Here is a 20308-nt window from a genome sequence, read left to right as displayed (position 1 = left end):
CACTTCCCATACTTTGGGAGCCTCTTATCAACAAAGGCAGACATTGATGCGGAGATTCAACATCGCCTCCAGTGCGCCAGTGCAGCCTTCGGCCGCCAGTGTTCGAAGACCAGGCCCTCAAATCTACCATCAAGCTCATGGTTTACAGGGCAGTAGTAATACTCGCCCTCCATATGGATCAGAAGCATGGACAATATACAGAAGACACATCAAGTCGCTGGAGATATATCACTAACGATATCTCTGCAAGATCCTGCAAATCCACTTGGAGGACAGGCGCACCAACATCAGTGTCCTCAACCAGGCTAACATCCCCAGTATTGAAGCACTGACCACACTCGATCAGCTTCGCTGGGCAAGCCACATAGTTCGCATGCCAGACACCAGACTCCCTAACAATTGCTCTATGCAGAGCTCCTTCACGGCAAACGAGCCAAAGGTGGGCAGCGGAAACGTTACAAGGACACCCTCAAAGCCTCCCTGGTGAAGTGCAGGAATTGACGTGCAGCCAGAACTAAGTTGTGAATCAGTATGGTTTGGGATGGAGTGTGTGGAGAAGATGACAGAACTGAAAGGGCAAATTTCAGAAGTGGCAGTGTCTCCAAGAGTGATTTGCCTGATGGTTTAGAGGGACTTTTCTAACTGGATATGCAAATTGAACTTCATTCAAAGAATGAGGAAGCTATAACCTAAAGGAAATAATTCAGCCTCCTTGTGCAATATTCCCTTCCTGCCCACTCCTAATCTTATCTGGTGTGGCACAGCTTGATACTGTAACCAAATTTTGTATTGCCCTTTCAGTTCTGTCATCATCTTCTCTCCACACCCCTTCCCAAACCATGCTGATTCACAACTTAATTCTGGCTGCACGTCAATTCCTTGGAGATGGTCATCGATTGCATTTCATCAGTTTGAATGTTAGCTGTTACTTGTCAGCCCAAGCCTGGATGGTGTCCAGGTCCTGATGTCGGCTGGTATAGGATGCTTGACAACATTCCAGAATTATCATAATTGTGATTGTTTTTCCTTAATGAAAAATAACTATTGGTGCTTGTTTGTGGGCAGACACAGGCCCGCACTCCTGTCCCACCACGCTGACATGTTGTATTGCTCCACCAATTCCTGGCCTACCAAGGTCCTGAGTAAATAACTGAGTAGAGGCCGGCTCATATGACAATAGGATTCTTAAGTAGTCATCTTCGAAAGGGAAGCATCTGTCACCAGCTATATTTGAGAAGTGTCTGCAGCAGAATCTTTGGAGAAGATTTTGTTCCTCAAACCATCTTCATTTCAAGGACAGAGGCTTAGCCCACCTTTACCAGCTGGGACTATGGAGAGACGATTGGCAGCACAAGTTCTGTTGAAGGGGTAGCACAAGAACTAAAACTAGTGGGTATAGTCTCAGAATAAGATGCCACCCATTCAAAACTGAGGTGAGGAGGAATTTCTTCTCTTAGGGGGTTGTAAATCTGTGGAATTCTCTACCCCAGAGAGCTGTGGAGGCTGGGTCATTGAATATATTTCAGGTGGAGATAGACAGATTTTTTAGCGATTAGGGAATAAATGGTTATGGGGAGCGGGCAGGGAAGTGGAGCTGAGTCCATGATCAGAACAGCCATGATTTGATTAAATGGCGGAGCAGGCTCAAGGGGCCAAGTGGCATACTCTTGCTCCTATTTCTTATGTTCTTTTTGTCTTCAAAGAATGAAAGAAGTGTACAAGAAGACTTGGATTTATACAGTGCCTTTCACGACCACCGGTCGTATCAAAGAGCTTTACAGCCAATGAAGTACTTTTTGAAGTGTAGTCACTGGTGTAACGTGGGAAAGGATCCAAGGACTTTAACTGCAGCAGATCTTCGATCAACACCTTAAATTACCTGCAAGAGAAATGCAAGAAACAGCACCAACCCTTGTACATGGCCTTCTTTGACCTCACAAAGGCCTTTGACATTGTTAACCGTGAGGGATTATGGAGTATCCTCCTTCGTTTTGGCTGTCCCCAAAAGTTTGTCGCCATCCTCCGCCTGCACCACGATGGCATGCAAGCCGTGATCCTGACCAATGGATCCACCACAGACTCAATCAACGTCCAGACCGGGGTCAAGCAGGGCTGCGTCATCGCACCAACCCTCTTCTCGATCTTCCTCGCCGCAATGCTCCACCTCACACTCAACAATCTCCCCGCTCGACTGGAACTAAAATATAGAACCAGTGGGAACATGTTCAACCTTCGTCGCCTCCAAGCCAGATCCAAGACTGTCCCATCCTCTATCGTTGAACTAAATGTCCCACTCACTGGTTCTTGGGCTTGGAATTATTTAAGGGATATGATAGATGTGGACAGACAACTGTTTGGAACAAGAACAAACATTTTATTTAGAAAGTAGCACACCACACTAATTAACTTAATAGCATATGACAAATAGTACAGAAAAAGGGGGAAAGCATATACGCAACGGGTACAGAGGTTATGCAGTGAAAAAAAACACCTCCCACCACTAACTAAGTTAGGCTCTGAAATTGCAGGGACTATGCTCACCAAAGGATTTCTTCACAGTTTAGACCAGTTGCACACTGCTTTCTCTCCTCAATCTTGTGGATTCTTTGGCTGGTTGCGGAGTCTTCGGTCGACGTTTTGATGGAAAATAAGTTTTTTCCTTGAGTCAGCGCTGGGTGATTGTTGGTTTTTCAGTGACTCCGAAGCTTCTCGTTAGGTTCTTCTTGTTGTGTTGCTGTAACCTCATGAGGCAAGTTAGATGTTTCAAAGCCAGAGTCAAAGAGCCCAGAGTCCAAGTGCTTTTCCAGAATGTTCTCGGGTACGTTTCTTCACAAGTGCTTCCTTAGCCCAAAGGTTACCACACAAGCTACCAGCAAGGCCCCCAGTTATACCTGAAAGGCTGATTAAACTTTTGCGCCAAAAATCGGGTGCACAGTTGATTTTTGATGACTGCTTTTGTGCGATTTTGACAGGCTGATCAACTCTAATGTGATCCCTTTGTGAGAATTTTGGTGGGCTGATTGTGCATGAGCATGATACAAGATTCCCAAAGGTGTTGATGGGGTTTTCGAATGGTGCTGTTAGAATGTAATCAGGCCTTGATACTGACCATTGTGTGTTTTGTTGATGCCAGGGTTTTTCTGTATAGCCGTTTTAAGAACTATTAAAATAGGTATGTATCTGGGTCTCTGGTAAGTGGGCTTTGGTTAGACAGCTAATGTCACCCTGGGGCCTGCCTCCCAGGTGGGTTAGCAGCCCTATAAGGATCCCATTTCCCTATGCAAACTCAGCATACAATTTGAAATGTCCAAACTCAATCTAAAAGGGCCGAGTTTAGTCCAAAGGCACCGAATAGTGAGATATTTCTGTCCACAAGTCTAACACAGTTCCCTTTTAAATTCCAGACACATGTTCATTGAGTAGGGGTCCTAGAATTTTGTGAATCCTTCATAAAGTACGTGGACAAGGCTTGCGTCTGCGAACATTCGGAGGCTGAACTCTCAAGTTATCATCAAGACCTTCACCGAGGCGTACGAAAGAATGGGCCTTACACTAAACATCCGTAAGACAAACGTCCCCTATCAACCTGACCCCGCCACACAGCACTGCCTCCCAGTCATCAAGATCCATGGCGCAGCCTTGGACAACGTGGACCACTTTCCACACCTCGGGTGCCTGCTATCAGCAAGGGCAGACATCAATGACGAGGTTCAACACCGCCTCCAGTGTGCCAGCGCAGCCTTCGGCCGCCTGAGGAAGACAGTGTTCGAAAATCAGGCCCTCAAATTTGGCACCAAGCTCATGGTCGACAGGATCGTAGTGATACCAGCCCTCCTGTATGGCTCAGAGACGTGGACCATATGCAATAGACACCTCAAATCACTGGAGAAATACCACCAGCGATGCTTCCGCAAGATCCTGCAAATCCCCTGGGAGGACAGACGCACCAACGTTAGTGTCCTCGATCAGGCCAACATCCCCAGCATCGAAGCACTGACCACACTTGACCAGCTTCGTTGGGCAGACCACATTGTTCGCATGCCTGACACAAGACTCCCAAAGCAAACGCTCTACTCGGAACTCCTACATGGCAAGTGAGTCCCAGCTGGGCAAAGGAAACGTTTCAAGAACACCCTCAAAGCCTCCATGATAAAGGCAACAATCCCACCGACACCTGGAGTTCCTGGCCAAAGACAGGGTCTAAAGTGGAGGATCAGCATCTGGGAAGGCGCTGAGCACCTCGAGTCTCGTCGCTGAGAACATGCAGAAAACAAGCGCAGGCAGCGGAAGGAGCGAGCGACAAACAAGATTCCCCACCCACCCTTTCCTCCAACCACTTTTCAATCACCTGCGACAGAGACTGTAATTCCTGTATTGGACTGTACAGTCACCTGAGAACTCACTTTGAGTGGAAGCAAGTCTTCCTCGATTTTGAGGGACTGTCTATTTCATCATAGGCAATCATCTTTTGGTCTCATCCTGAGGAGGCCACATCTGCAAATATTGAATGTAAATGATTCTCATAAATTATTCGCTGTGACACTCCTGCGGGCCAAATTACCCTCATCATCATCGGCAGTCCCTCGAACAAGGATGACTTGCTTCCACATGAGTTCACCGATGTTTCCATGAAGGACTCGATGTTCCAGTCTTGAACTCCAATTCAGGGGTGGAAGACACCTGTGCGTGGATTTTTTTTACGTGATGGTGACCGTTGCACATCAGCCACCACACGGGCTTGACAGAGCTGGACCTTTATCCAGTGGCAAGGGTTAACCAGGAGGACTGGAGACCTGCTCTGCTGCACGGACCTAGCACACACACATATCGCAGTGTGGGCAGGCCAGTGCTGCCCCTGGGCCCTCGGCAATTCTGGGCCCCGCACCCTCATTCGCCGCACCTCCACCACGATTTCTCTCTGCTCCTCTGCCACAAAAATTCTTGCTGCACCTCCGTCATGATCTCCCGCCGCACCAAACATTTGCAGAACCTCCGCCATGATCACCCAACAAATCTCAGCCATGATCCCTCATCGCTCCTCCGCCCCGATAATTCATCGCAAGTCCGCCACGGTCTTCCCTCTCCTCTGCTGTACCAGGGCCCACCGATGTACATGCCCACGCTCCTAAAGGTGACCTGGGTCCTGATGACATCACCCAGTAGCACACCTCGAAGCCGTCGCACATTTGTGTCAGCTCACGCTGGAATCTTCAGTGGCACGTGCCAGCTCTTTTTATAGCCCCGACCTGCCGAGATGTTCTCACACAGGTCGGGGTGGCCTACGATGGTGAAGGGCCCACTGCTCCAGCTCTTTTTATAACCCCGACCTGCCGAGATGTTCTCACACAGGTCAGGGTGGCCCACGATGGTGAAGGGCCTGCTGCTCCAGATCTTTTTGAAGCACTGACAGGTCGGGGTGGCCTACTGTATATAGAACATACAGTGCAGGTCTCAGTAAGGAGAAATACATTACTTTGTCAAAAGGCTGTAAAACACCAATAATCGCGACTGCAGGACGTGCTGCGCCTAAACCTTTGGCTGTAAATTTATGCCCATTCAAAACTGGCACCAATGCAGGAAACTAGCAATCTCTGGTCTTTTGCATGAGACACAGAGCTATGTTAATAAGTTAAGTGGAGTTCCGGCGGATATAATTTGGGAATAGCACAAATGATTGAGGAAATTTGCGCGTAACCAGGTTTCGGCACAAAACCAGCGTAAATCAGTTAAGCACAAATTCCTCGGAAAAAGCAGCATTCTAATAATGTAGCTACATAAAAATGTTCCAGGAGATTCTGGGCTGATATGTTTTAAAGGGTAGGTTTCCTGGATACAGGGTCTATCCATTGCTAAAGGTTAAATATCTTCACTGAATCAACTTTGCCTTTCAAGACTGGAACCATATTTGGAAAGAGCTGACAGAAATTGGGCTAGATTTAAACATTATTCCAGGAGAATAAACCCAGCCTGAGGTCAAAAGATGTCTAGCAGAATTACAAATTAAGCTTACATGGGTAGTCAATATTCCTTTATAGGCACAGAGGGAATACTTAAGGAATTGTTCTCTGATTCAGGAAGATTTGGATTCCTATTTTCCAGGTAAAGAAAATCGTGCACAACAAGCTCCCACAAACAACAATGAACTAAATAATCACATAATCTGCCCTAGGTGTTGGCCAGGACACCAGGAGAACCCCCCCTGCTCCTCTTCGAACAGTGCCGTGGGATCCCCCACATCTACCCGAGAAGGCAGACAGGCCTCAGTTCGATGTCCCATCCGAAGATGACACCTCCAGCACTGCCTCAGTACTGCACTGAAGTGTCAGCCGAGATTACGTGCTCAAGTCTCTGGAGTGGGATTTGAACCCATAATCTTCTGACTCAAAACCAAGAGGTCTACCAACTGAGCCACAGCTGACACCAGCATAGAGGTGAAGATCCTACTCTGATGTAATGTAAAAGAAAAAAGTGAGTTTCCCAAAGTATTATCATAAATTAATGACAACGTTTTATTTCAACTCTACACAGAAAAACACAGGCCTCAGTTGAGTGGATGTTCACACTAAGAGTAACAGGAATCAGTAAACCTACTCTTATTCCCTTTGAGGAAATCAAGTAAAAACTTGTGCTGCCACTTGACTGATCTCCACATACAATATATCGATGAAGAAGTATCGTATTAAGAATGCCACAAACAACAACAATTTGCATTTATATTGCACTTTTAACATAAAAATGTCCAAAAGTGCTTCACAAATGGAAAAAGTTAGAGCAATATACACTGAACCACAGAGGGAGAGATGGGAATGAAAAACCTGGTCAAACAGATGGGTGTTGAGTCGGATTTTAAAGAAGGTGAGAGAGGTGTGGAGGTGCAAGTTTTAGGGAGGGACTTCCAGAGAGAGACGTCAAGGCAACTGAAAGGTGGGGCAAAGGGAGGGGATGCACAAAAGGCCAAAGTGGGAAAACTGAAGGGTGCAGGAGGAGATAATAAGGCTGTAGGTCATTGCAGAGATAGAGTGGGCGAGGCCATGGAGAGATTTGAAGACAAAGATAATAAATGTAATACATTGGTCGGACAGGTAGCCAGTGAAGGTTAGCAAAGCGAGATAGACAAGAATGATTACATTTTGGAGAAGAGTGTTTGGAGGAAGCAGTATCAGAAGTCAGCGAGAAGGCCATTGGACTAAACCTCAGATAAGGAGCTAGTAGGTGGCAGAGATGGAAATAAGCAGTCTTGGTATTGGATAGCATGTGGGGCTTGATGTCCAGCTCTGGCTCTAACAGGATGGCAACGTTTTGCATCGTCAGGTTCAGCCTGAGTCAGTAACAAGGGAGCAAGGTTTACTGCAAGGACTTAATGTCAGGCAGGTAGAGGTGATCAAAGGGTTAAAAAAAAGGTGGTCGAGAGAAACTGATGTTTTATGACAAATTCACAAGTCTTTTTCTAAAACCATGCAAGTCACTTAAACCAAGGAGAAAGAAAGACTTGCATTTATATAGCACCTTTCATGACCATCGGACATCTCAAAGTGCTTTACAGCCAATAAAGTACTTTTTGGAGTGTAGTCACTGTTGTAGTGTGGGAAAGATAAAAGAACTGCTTCAATCACTAAAGAAAATGAGTCTGGCTGTGAGGGTTTATGACCTGCTGCCTTCGTACTTGGCCATTCCTTGGGGCAACAGTCCAGGAGCTACAACCCAATATGGTTTTCAAGCTTTGCTGGTATTTCTTAGTAAATTCCCCTTTGGGAACATGTTTTATCATAGAGGGTTCCAACACTTTAGGTCTGTTTCCATTTAACCACTCGCAACCCAATTCTCCATCAGAGAGAACTTCATTTGTCTTATCTGAGTTGAACTGAACCCAGATGTTGCTGGTCAGACATTTTCAGCTACCTTTCAGAGTACAGCTTTAGGTAAATAACTGTAAAGTAGCTTAATGACTGTGGTCGATCTTCTCAAAAAATAATGCCTTAATGTGATATACGGACACAAAATATTGACTGCTACGAATAATGACAGTTCTGCCCAAAATGTTCATTTTACATGAAAGTTCCTGGGCAACACTGAAGAACATTTTCAACAATTATGCTGCAACAGGAAAAATGGATGGATGTGAAGGCCGTAGAACTGGGCAATTAAAACAAATATCGTAATTGTATTTTGTACTTTTCTATTCACAAGTAAACTTTTGTTTGGGTTTCAACTAGCTGACAGCCTAACATCTGTGACAGTCCATTAACACCACTTCACTCTCATGTACTGAAGTTGCACGTTCAGCCATGAACTCATTGAATGGCGGTACAGGCTTGAGGGGCCGAATGGCCTACTGCTGCACCTATTTTCTATGTTTCTATGTTTCTAATTTGCAATGCTGGTGCTACCAGGCCTCAGGCTTCTTACTTCGAGACTATTAAAATATGTTCACAATATATATGCAGATTGGCAAATTCTTCCAGATTTTTATTGAGCTTGGTTATTAAGCCGAGAATTCTATGGATTTTGCTGGCCAAGAATATCAAACTATTGCTTCTGGTGACATTCCATGTGACACGCAAAATAAACATGATCGATTGGGGGATACAAATTTTGGATATTGGTTTTGCAATTTATTCATTTATCTAGAATTCTACAGAAACTAGTGCCAAAAGGAGAAAAATCCAGTGTTACAAATGTATCGCAAACACTTCAATCGCTGTTTCTTTTACAAGATTCAAACATTTATTTCTAGAGCCTCAGTTTAACGGATGTTGCTGGTCTGTCTTGCAGTGTTTTTAAAGCATTCCATTTGCACATTGACAAGAATGCAATCAAATCAAGTTTCTATTCTAAAAACATACTGACCCAAAAATAATTGCCAACAGTTGCCACAGGCAGAGGGACAAATGGCAGCCTTCCGTCAACTGTCATCATCCGGGCCGTTGGAAGCGCGGCACGTGAGCAGAGCTGCGGCCAATCAGAGCGCTGCGGCAGAGGGAGCGCCGGGGGGAGGGGCCAGCCCGCCTCACGCGCCAAGGGTGGCAGTGCGCGAGCAGTTTGAAACAGGTGCCAACACTGCGCGTGTGCACAGGGGGCGGGGCCACAGGAGGCTCAATGCAAAGGCAGAGACAGCCCGGTTGCGCATGGCCCGCCCGCCCGCCACCACGCACCTCACTTAGTTTATTGTTCGCGACGAAAGTCAGCTCAGATAATTTGTTTTAAGAACATCATAGGCAGTCATCGGAATCGAGGAAGACTTGCTTCCACTCCTGAAGTAAGTTCTTAGGTGGCTGAACAGTCCAATACCAGAACCACAGTCTCTGTCACAGGTGGGGCAGATAGTCGTTCAGGGAAGGAGTGGATGGGACAGGTTCGCCGCACGCTCTTTCCACTGTCTACGCTTGTTTTCTGCATGCTCTCGGCGACGATACGCGAGGAGCTCAGTGCCCTCCTGGATGCACTTCCTCCACTTCGGGCATTCTTTGGCCAAGGACTCCCAGGTGCCAGTGGGGATGTTGCACTTTATCAGGGAGGCTTTGAGGGTGTCCTTGTAACGTTTCCGCTGCCCACCTTTGGCTCGTTTGTCGTGAAGAAGTTCCGAGTAGAGCACTTGCTTTGGGAGTCTCGTGTCTGGCATGCAAATTTGTAGGATCTTGCGGCGACATCGTTGGTGGTATTTCTCCAAAGACTTGAGGTGTCTACTGTACATGGTCCATGTTTCTGAACCATACAGGAGGGCGGGTATTACTACAGCCCTGTAGACCATGAGCTTGGTAACAGTTTTGAGGGCCTGGTCTTCAAATACTCTTGTCCTCAGGCGGCACTGGTGCACTAAAGGCGGTGCTGGATCTCGTTGTAAATGCCTGCGCTTGTTGATAGGAGGCTCCTGAGAAAAGGGAAGTGGGTCACGTTGTTCAGGGCCGCGCTATGGATCTTGATGACTGCGGCCTCTATATGTGCGCAGACGCAGGCGTCGTCCACGTACTGTAGCTCAACGACAGATATTGGGGTAGTCTTGGACCTAGCCAGGAGACGGCAAAGGTTGAACAGATTCCCACAGGTCTGTAGTTTGTTCCATTCCAGCGGGGAGATTGTTGACTGTGAGGTGGAGCATGGCAGCAAAGAAGATTGAGAAGATTGGGGCGATGACGCAGCCCTGCTTGACCCCGGTTCAGATGTGGATTGGGTCTGTGATAGATCCATTGGTAAGGATCACGTTAACAGCAGCAATAACAGCAGAATCCAACCTCTGCAGTCACTTGTGAACTTGCCGGTGTCTCAGTAAGGAGGATGATTGAGTGAATCCCTTCCCACACAGCAAGCAGATGAACGGCCTTGCCGGTGTGAACTCGCTAGTGTGTCAGCAGGTTGGATGGATCAGTAAATCACTTTCCACAGACAGAACAGGTGAACGGCCATTCCCCAGTGTGAACATGTTGGTGTGCTAGCAGGTGGGATGTCTGAATGAATCCCTTCCCACACACGGAGCAGATGAATTGACTCTCCCCAGTGTGAACTCGCTGATGAATCAGCAGGTTGGACGAATCAGTGAATCCCTTCCCACACACAGAGCAGATGAACGGTCTCTCCCCAGTGTGAGTGCGTTGGTGTTTCAGCAGAGCATTTGTGCTTTTAAAGCTTTTCTCACAGTCATAGCATTTAAAAGGTCTGTTATCAGAGTGAACTCGCTGATGTGTCAGCAGGTGGGATGTCTGAGTGAATCCCTTCCCACACACTGAGCAGGTGAACGGTCTCTCGCCGGTGTGAACTCGCTGGTGTGTCAGACGGTCGGATAAATCAGTGAATCCCTTCCCACACTCAGTGCACGTGAATGGCCTTTCCCCAGTGTGAACTCGCTGGTGTCTCAACAGGTGTGATGATCGGGTGAATCCCTTCCCACATGCGAAGCAGGTGAATGGCCTCTCTCCATTGTGAATGCGTTGGTGTTTTAGGAGGTGCTGTTTACTTTTAAAGCTCTTCTCACAATCAGAACATACAAAAGGTCGGTTATCAGTGTGAACAAGTTGGTGTGTGAGAAGGTAGGATGAACAAGTGAATCCCTTCCCACACACAGAGCAGGTGAACGGTCTCTCCCCGGTGTGAGTGCGCTGGTGCGTCAGTAAATCCTTTTTACTTTTGAAGCTCTTCTCACAATCAGAACATTGAAAAGGTTTGTTATCAGAGTGCACAATTTGATGTGTCCGAAGGTGGGATGATTGAGTGAATCGCGTCCCACACACAGAGCAGGTGAACGGCCTCTCTCCAGTGTGAGTGCGTTGGTGTGTCAGCAGATCTTTCGTGCTTTTAAAGTTCTTGTCACAGTCAGAACATTTAAAAGGTCTCTTATCAGAGTGAACTTGCTGGTGTGTCCTGAGGTTTGATAAAGCATTAAATCCCTTCCCACATTCAATGCAGGTGAATGGCCTCTCTCCAGAATGAACTCGCTGATGTGTATAGAGGCTGGATGACTGAGTGAATCCCTTCCCACACACGGAGCAGGTGAACGGTCTTTCCCCGGTGTGACTGCGTCGATGAGTTTCCAGCTCAGACGGGTAACTGCATCCCTTCCCACAGTCCTCACATTTCCACGGTTTCTCCATGGTGGCGGTGTCCTTGTGTCTCTCCAGGTTGGACGATCAGTTGAAGCCTGGTCCACACAAACAACACGTGTACGGTTTCTCCCCGATGTGAATGGTGCAATGGTTTTTCAGGCTGTGTAACAGGTTAAAGCTCTTTCCAGTCAGTGCACTCAAATAGTCTCACTCGGGTGTGTGTGTCTCGGAGCTTTTCCAGTCACACTGATGTTTGAAATGTTTTGCCACAGACAGAAGAGACAAACATTTGTCCTTCCACATTGAAAGGCGGCTGATATTCAGGCCATGATGAATGGAGTACGTGAGCGTGCGAGATGTGGATGTGATGTTGGGTTTGAGTTTGCGGCCTGTAAATGCTGCCCTTCTCACAGCCTGGAACAGCACTTTACAAAAGCCCTGACTGTGAGTCCAGGATAGAAATTCACAACATTCTCTCCTCCTGGTTCCTGGCCCAGGGAAAGGCTGCGCATGCGCCCTGCTGCCCCAGCAAGATGGCTGCCGATCCCCTGACTGTCACCGGAAGAAAGTCCCGCAGCTGCCCCAACCCGGGGCCCCGCTCGGAGCAAAGGCCGGAGTCGGAGCTTATTCTTCGGAGCCTGAGGCGCACAGCGGCTCTCTTCAAGCCTCCCCGCCGCTCCGGAAGGTTCTCTTTGCTCTCTGTCTCAGTTCACCTAACTGATCCTCACACTCCGATTGGTTGGAGGACCAACCGCCTGTCGGTCCTCCAGTCCCGCCCCCTCTCTTCCTATTGGTCCGGAGCTGCTGTGTGAGCGGAGCATGTGCGGCCAGTGGGCAGGGTCAGGAGGTAGAGCGGCGACAGCGGGTGAGAGATGGGCGGAGGGCCGCGGGCTTCACACATACCGAGTGCGGCCCAGGCCCCACAGCAAACTCCGCCTCCCCGCAACTAGCGCCAGTTTAAGGCCCAAACTCCGGGACAGTCCGACCGTCAGGGAGCGTCTGTCAATGGGGACCGCTCAGGGAGCGTCTGTCAATAGGGAGTGGTCAGGGAGCGTCCGTCAATGCGGACCGGTGAGGGAGCGTCCATCAATAGAGGCCGGTGAGGGAGCGTCCGTCAATAGAGGCCGGTGAGGGAGCGTCCGTCAACAGGGACTGCACAGGGAGCATCTGTAAATACAGTGAACATTATCCACTCCCGACGATCCGACCCGAAGCTGGCTAATTTTTGGTCAATCTTTGTAGGAGCAGCTCAAAGATCTGAATCTGGGGAAGTGAGGATGAGATTCTGCTGACGTGAATTGCAAAAGAAAATAGACCAAGGTCCATCTTGCACCATCCGCACGATGTGACAATGAAGTTTTTGACAAATTATGACAAACGATCTCTTCAATTAGTCCACAAGAGACCAATGCACCATTGTATTGCTCTGTATTACATTTTAATGGCAATTACCAGATGTTTCTCCCGGTGTGAGCTTGGGTTGTGGACTGTAAAATCTCCTTGTCTAGTGTGGAGAAGGGGGAGGTGTAGATAAAGGTCACTGGTCTGCAAGGTACGGTCTATGTGACAGTGAGAACGGACATTTATTGTGTCATACTTCAGTGAGACCCCATCACTTACTGAGTGAGTGAGTATGTATAACTGTAAGTCAAAAAGCCACAGCTTGTTGGAACAGACCTGGAGAGAAGGGAGTTCCGAACTAACCCCTGGACTTTCTGTTCTCCACATTTGGGCAATGATGTCGCTGTCTGCTCAAAGTTGCTAATAAAGCCATTAAAGATTATTTGTTGTGAGCTGGATTATTTGGTATCAGAAACTGCTATAATATGAGTCAACGAGTGGCACTGACTGCACTCAGAGTCAGCACTTTGAGGAGAGGAAGAGAGAAAATCTGGAGAGGGGAAAAGAAATAGTGAAAGACTCGGCGATGAATCTCTCACAATGAGCAGAGAGTGGGAGGAGCGTGTCAGATGGGAGACTTACAAATTTGGGGAACAAAAGGGGAAAGAATGTTCCATAGAAACTACAATTGTCTGTTCTGAACATCTTGTATTTACAGTGATAACTTTTGTAAACTCCTTTCACAGGTTATTAGGAGGATTTGCAGACGGGAAGCTCGAACCAAACATCTCATCAATATCTTACACAATCACGTAACTCGTATATGATCGGCCTCTGATTATGGAAGGAGAAATGTTTGTCTGTTCTGTCTGTGGCAAAAGATTTAATTCATCATTGAGGCTGGAAAAGCACCGAGACACACACACACCCGTGTGTTCCAGTGCACTGACTTTGGAAAGAGCTTTAATCAGTTAGACAGCCTGAAAAAACATTGCATCATTCACAGCGGGGAGAAACCGTACACTTGTTCTGTGTGTAGACGAGGCTTCAATCAATCATCCAACCTGTTGAGACACAAGGACACCCACAGCAGGGAGAAATGGTATAAATGTGGGGACTGTGGGAAGGGAGTCGGTTCTCCATCAGAACTGGAATCTCATCTACGCAGTCACACTGGAGAGAGGCTATTTACCTGCTCCGTGTGTGGGAAGGGATTAACGACATCATCCAGCCTGTTGGGACACCGACGAGTTCATACTGGAGAGAGGCCATTTACCTGCTCCGTATGTGGGAAGGGATTCAGTCTGTCAGCAAACCTTCTCATACACGAGCGATTTCACACTGGGGAGAGGCCATTCATTTGCTCAACGTGTGGGAAGGGATTCACTACTTCATCCAACCTTCTGACACACCAACATGTTCACAGTGATAACAGACCGTTTAAATGTTCTGATTGTGAGCAGGGCTTTAAAAGCAAACAGGAACTGGTGACACACCAACGCATTCACACCGGAGAGAAGCCACTCACCTGCTCTGAGTGTGGGAAGAGATTCACGACATTATCCCCACTTCTCATACACCAGCGAGCTCACACAGGAGAGAGGCCGTTCACCTGCTCCATGTGTGGGAAGGGATTCACTCGTTCATCCAACCTGCAGAAACACCAGCGGCTTCACACATGATTTCAGGGGTTGGATTTCGCTGTTAATCACATCCAATAACAAGAACTTACATTTATATAGTGCCTTTAACATTGGATAATATCCTCGGGCACTGCAAGGAGCATTTTATAACAGAATTTGACACCTAGCCACATAAGGGTCCAGACATTCCATATTTACCGGTAACGCCCATAACTCAGTGGTATTCTGCTGGTAAATGCTGAGCTTGTTTTTAGTACCGTCGGAATCCCACTAAGAACCAAAGCCGCTAGTTTCGGTAATATTTGGCAGGCGGTAGCGGTAAGTATTGGGCGGCGGTGGTTTATTTGCCCATGTAAAGCTGGCGTCTGGAAAAAGGGCCCTTCTGCGCATGCGCAAATTTATTTTTCCTCCGACATTATTTTTCCCGCAATTCGGGGTCAGGAGTTACCGGCACATGCGCAGAAGGAGGAGGGAAAGAGAGAGGGAGGGAGGAGATTGTAGAGATTTGTTGGTGAGCAGCAGAGATACTTTAACACTTTCAAACTGTAATTATTGATTTCTGGACATCTTTTTTGAATTTATTTTGAATAGTCCTCATTAATTTGTATACCTTGCATAATTTTTGAACATTTTCAAAGCCAAATAATGGAGAGAGAAGGAGAGGTAGAAAGAGAGGAAGGGGGAAGGAAGAGGCCAAAAATATTCTCGTGGGAATCCCCTGAGGCCTTGGTCCATGAGCTGGAGGCGAGATGGGGGGTCAATTGACCCGGGGTGGACGTGCAAACCGCTGATTCCATCATTGTCACGTGACAATCGATGGAATCGTCATATGGCAATGCACCCCAAGGTGTCATACCACCGATGGTGACAATACCCGAGAGGCGGGAGGAATTAATTGCTTCCGACTCTGAAGCTGGGTTTTCAGAACCCCACGCTTGTCCAGAACCCCCACACATGGCGCTGCCATTGTCGCCCCCCCTACAGCAGCAGCGCTCGAGGGGCACTGCTGCACAACGCCGTGGTCCCAATTCGGGTAGGGGCAGGAGTAATGGTAGGGGCAACGGGAAGGAGCAATTGGGGGTAAGATAGAGGGGGGGTAAAGGGGGTGGGAATGGTGGGTGCAGGTAGAATTGGTGCCGGGTGGGGGGTTGTTTGTAGTTACTCTTTGTTAATATTTGGGTTTTTCTAAGAGAAATAATTTTATTTATCACATTGTAGTGGAAAAATAATTCGTTCCTATTTTATTTTAACTCTTACAAACTTCTTCAAAATTTTATAAAAATATTTTATTCAACTGAATCATTCTTGTGCAGTTTCTCACTCATTTTTACAAAATGAGGGTAACAATTATGAAAAGTGATGCATACATTGGCCAGGCAAGGGTGAAATGTAACTCTCACTGTTCAAACAAAGCATTCATTTATGAGCTGCTGACATAGCAGTTTTGCAGTTGCGAAAGCACCACGAGTCTTCCCCTGTGGTGTTGGGGGGGGATGGTGGCATGGGTTCATCGCCAGGCTCCTCGTCCTCCTCTTCCTCTTCCGCTTCCTCCTCCCCTCCTGAGGTGGTCCTGCAGTCCCCTGTGGCAATTCCTGTCACTTCATGACGGCTAAGTTGTGCAACATGCAACACACCACAGTGAACTCAGCAACCTGCCCAGGGTGGTATTGCAGGCTGCCTCCAGAATGGTCCAGGCATCAGAAGCGCTACTTCAAGGTGGGAAGGCTGTTAAAAGAGCAATGGGATCGATCCTTGGCTTTATTAATAGAGGAATAGAGTGCAAAAGCAAGGATATAATGCTAAACCTTTATAAAACAGTTGTTAGGCCTCAGCTGGTGTATTGTGTACAATTCTCGGCACCACACTTTAACAAGGATGTCAAGGCCTGAGGGTGCAGAAGAGATTTACTAGAACGGCACCTTTACAGACGCTCCCTGACCAGTCACCATTTCATAAAATGATACAGCACAAGAGGAGGCCATTGGTCCACCGTGCTTGTCCTGGGGGTTTGAAAGAGCGATCCATTTAATCCCACTGCCCTGCTCTTTCCCCACAGCACTAAATATTTTCCCTTCCAGTGTTTATCCAATTCTCTTTTGAATGTTACTCTTCAATCTGCTTCCACCACAATTTCAGGCAGTGCATTCCAGATCACAACAACTCACTGTGTTTCCTCAAGTCGCCCTTGATTCGTTAATCTGTTTCTCTAGTTACCGACCCTTCTGCCACTCAAAACAATTTCTCCTTATTTACTGTCAGAACCGATCATGATTTTGAACACCTCTGTCAAATTTCCTCTTAACCTTCTCTGCTGTAAGGAGAGCAACACCAGCTTCTCCAGTCTCCCCACGTAACTGTAATCCCTCATCCCAAGGAACCATTCTAGTAAATCTCTCCTGTACCCTCTCCAAAGCCTTTACATCCTTCCTAAAGTGTGGTGCCCAGAATTGGACACACTATTCCAGCTGAGGCCGAACTAATGTTTTATATAGGTTTAGCATAACCTCCTGGCTTTTGTACTCAATGCCTCTATTTATAAAGCGCAGGCTCCCAAGTACTTTATTAATTGATTTGTTAACTTGCCCTGCCACTTTCAAATAATTGTGCACAAACACCCCCAGGTCTCTCTGTTCTTGCACCTCCTTAAAATCATTACAACCATTTAGTTTGTATGGTCTCTCCTTATTCATCCTACCAAAATGTATCACTTCTCACTTTACTGTGTTGAATTTCATTTGCCATGTGTCTGCCCATTCCACGAGCTGGTCTCTGTCCTTTTGAAATCTATTACTATCTTCCTCAATGTTTACTACACTTCCAAGTTTTGTGTCATCCACAAATTTCAAAATTGTGCCCTGTAATGATAGCTATAGTGATAGGGGATTCGATTGTAAGGGGAATAGATAGGCGTTTCTGCGGCCGTAACCGAGACTCCAGGATGGTATGATGCCTCGCTGGTGCAAGGGTAAAGGATGTCTTGGAGCGGGTGCAGGACATTCTAAAAAAGGAGGGTGAACAGCCAGTTGTCATGGTGCATATAGGTACCGACGATATAGGTATAAAATGGGATGAGGTCCTATGAGACGAATTTAGGGAGCTAGGAGCTAAATTAAAAAGTAGGACCTCAAAAGTAGTAATCTCAGGATTGCTACCAGTGCCACGTGCTAGTCAGAGTAGGAATCGCAGGATAGCTGAGATGAATACGTGGCTTCAGGAGTGGTGCACCAGGGAGGGATTCAAATTCCTGGGACATTGGAACCGGTTCTGGGGGAGGTGGGACCAGTACAAACCGGACGGTCTGCACCTGGGCAGGACCGCAACCATTGTCCTAGGGGGAGTGTTTGCTCGTATTATTGAGGAGGAGTTAAACTAATATGGCAGGGGGATGGGAACCAATGCAGGGAGTCAGAGGGAAGCAAAATGGAGGCAGAAGCAAAAGATAGAAAGGAGAATAGTAAAAATGGAGGGCAGAGAAACCCAAGGCAAAAAACAAAAAGAGCCACATTACAGCAAAATTCTAAAGGGGCAATGTGTGTTAAAAAGGCAAGCCTGAAGGCTCTGTGCCTCAATGCAAGGAGTATTCGTAATAAGGTGAACGAATTAACTGCGCAGATAGCAGTTAACGGATATGATGTAATTGGCATCACAGAGACATGGCTCCAGGGTGACCAAGGCTGGGAACTCAACATCCAGGGGTATTCAACATTTAGGAAGGATAGATAGAAAGGAAAAGGAGGTGGGGTCGTGTTGCTGGTTAAAGAAGAAATTAATGCAATAGTGAGGAGGTACATTAGCTTGGATGATGTGGAATCGGCATGGGTGGAGCTGCGGAATACCAAAGGGCAGAAAACGCTAGTGGGAGTTGTGTACAGACCACCAAACAGTAGTAGTGAGGTTGGGGACAGCATCAAACAAGAAATAAGGGATGTGTGCAATAAAGGTACAGCAGTTATCATGGGCGACTTTAATCTACATATTGATTGGGCTAACCAAACTGGTAGCAATGCGGTGGAGGAGAATTTCCTGGAGTGTATTAGGGATGGTTTTTTAGACCAATATGTCGAGGAACCAACTTGAGAGCTGGCCATCCTAGACTGGGTGATGTGTAATGAGAAGGGACTAATTGGCAATCTTGTTGTGCGAGGCCCCTTGGGGAAGAGTGACCATAATATGGTAGAATTCTTTATTAAGATGGAGAGTGACACAGTCCTGAACTTAAGGAAAGGTAACTTCGATGGTATGAGACATGAATTGGCTAGAATAGACTGGCAAATGATACTTAAAGGATTGACGGTGGATAGGTAAACATCTAAAGATCACATGGATGAACTTCAACAATTGTACATCCCTGTCTGGAGTAAAAATAAAACGGGGAAGGTGGCTCAACCATGGCTAACAAGGGAAATTAAGTATAGTGTTTAAGCCAAAGAAGAGGCATATAAATTGGCCAGAAAAAGCAGCAACCTGAGGACTGGGAGAATTTAGAATTCAGCAGAGGAGGACTAAGGGTTTAATTAAGAGGGGGAAAATAGAGTACGAGAGGAAGCTTCCCTGGAACATAAAAACTGACTGCAAAAGCTTCTATAGATATGTGCAGAGAAAAAGATTAGTGAAGACAAACATAGGTCCCTTGCAGTCAGATTCAGGCGAATTTAGAATGGGAAACAAAGAAATGGCAGACCAGTTGAACAAATAATTTGGTTCTGTCTTCACGAAGGAAGACACAAATAACCTTCCGGATGTACTAGGGGATCAAGGGTCTCGTGAGAAGGAGGAACTGAAGTATATCCTTATTAGGCGGGAAATTGTATTCGGGAAATTGATGGGATTGAAGGCCGATAAATCCCCGGGGCCTGATAGTTTGCATCCCAGTGTACTTAAGGAAGTGGCCCTAGAAATAGTGGATCCATTGGTGATCATTTTAAAACAGTCTATCGATTCTGGATCAGTTCCCAGGGACTAGAGGGTAGCTAATGTAACACCACTTTTTAAAAACGGAGGGAGAGAGAAAACGGGTAATTATAGACCGGTTAGCCTGACATCAGTAGTGGGGAAAATGTTGTAATCAATCATGAAGAATGAAATAGCAGCGCATTTTGAAAGCAGTGACAGGATCGGTCCAAGTCAGCATGGATTTATGAAAGGGAAATCATGCTTAACGAATCTTCTGGAATTTTCTAAGGATGTAACTAGCAGAGTGGACAAGGGAGAACCAGTGGATGTGGTGTATTTGGACTTTCAAAAGGCTTTTGACAAGGTCCCACACACGAGATTGGTGAGCAAAATCAAAGCACATGGTATTGGGGGTAATGTACTGATCTGGATAGAGAACTGGTTGGCAGACAGGAAGCAGAGAGTTGGGATAAACGGGTCCTTTTCAGAATGGAAGGCAGTGACTAGTGGAGTGCCGGTGGGCTCAGTGTTGGGACCCCAGCTCTTTACAATATACATTAATGATTTAGATGAAGGAATTGAGTGTAATATCTCCAAGTTTGCAGATAACACTAAACTGGGTGGCAGTGTAAGCCGTAAGGAGGACATTAAGAGGCTGCAGGGTGACTTGGACAGGTTAGGTGAGTGGGCAAATGCATGGCAGATGCAGTATAATGTGGATAAATGTGAGGTTATCTACTTTGGGGGCAAAAACACAAAGGCAGAATATTATCTGAATGGCGGCAGATTCGGAAAAGGGCAGGTGCAACGAGACCTTGGTGTCATGGTTCATCAGTCAATGAAAGCTGGCATACAAGTACAGCAGGCGGTGAAGAAGGCAAATGGTATGTTGGCCTT

General features: G+C 46.8%; 1 protein-coding gene and 1 pseudogene across 1 annotated transcript; one reads left to right on the top strand and one right to left on the bottom strand.

Annotated features, from left to right (window-relative positions):
- Positions 1-8393: 8393 nt before the first annotated feature.
- On the bottom strand, positions 8394-12273 carry LOC139232585 (zinc finger protein 229-like). Its single transcript, XM_070863010.1, has one exon. It carries the CDS (start codon positions 11580-11582, stop codon positions 10368-10370), a length of 1215 nt encoding a protein of 404 aa, XP_070719111.1. The 5' UTR covers positions 11583-12273; the 3' UTR covers positions 8394-10367.
- A 1489-nt stretch (positions 12274-13762) lies between these two features.
- Positions 13763-20308, top strand: part of LOC139232776 (zinc finger protein 271-like) — a 60233-nt pseudogene continuing 53687 nt past the window's right edge.

This window comes from Pristiophorus japonicus, chromosome 20 (genome assembly GCF_044704955.1).
Source record: "Pristiophorus japonicus isolate sPriJap1 chromosome 20, sPriJap1.hap1, whole genome shotgun sequence".
NCBI classification, from domain to species: domain Eukaryota; kingdom Metazoa; phylum Chordata; class Chondrichthyes; family Pristiophoridae; genus Pristiophorus; species Pristiophorus japonicus.
Note: the sequence above shows the minus strand (reverse complement) of the source record. Positions and strands in the feature narration are given on the sequence as shown.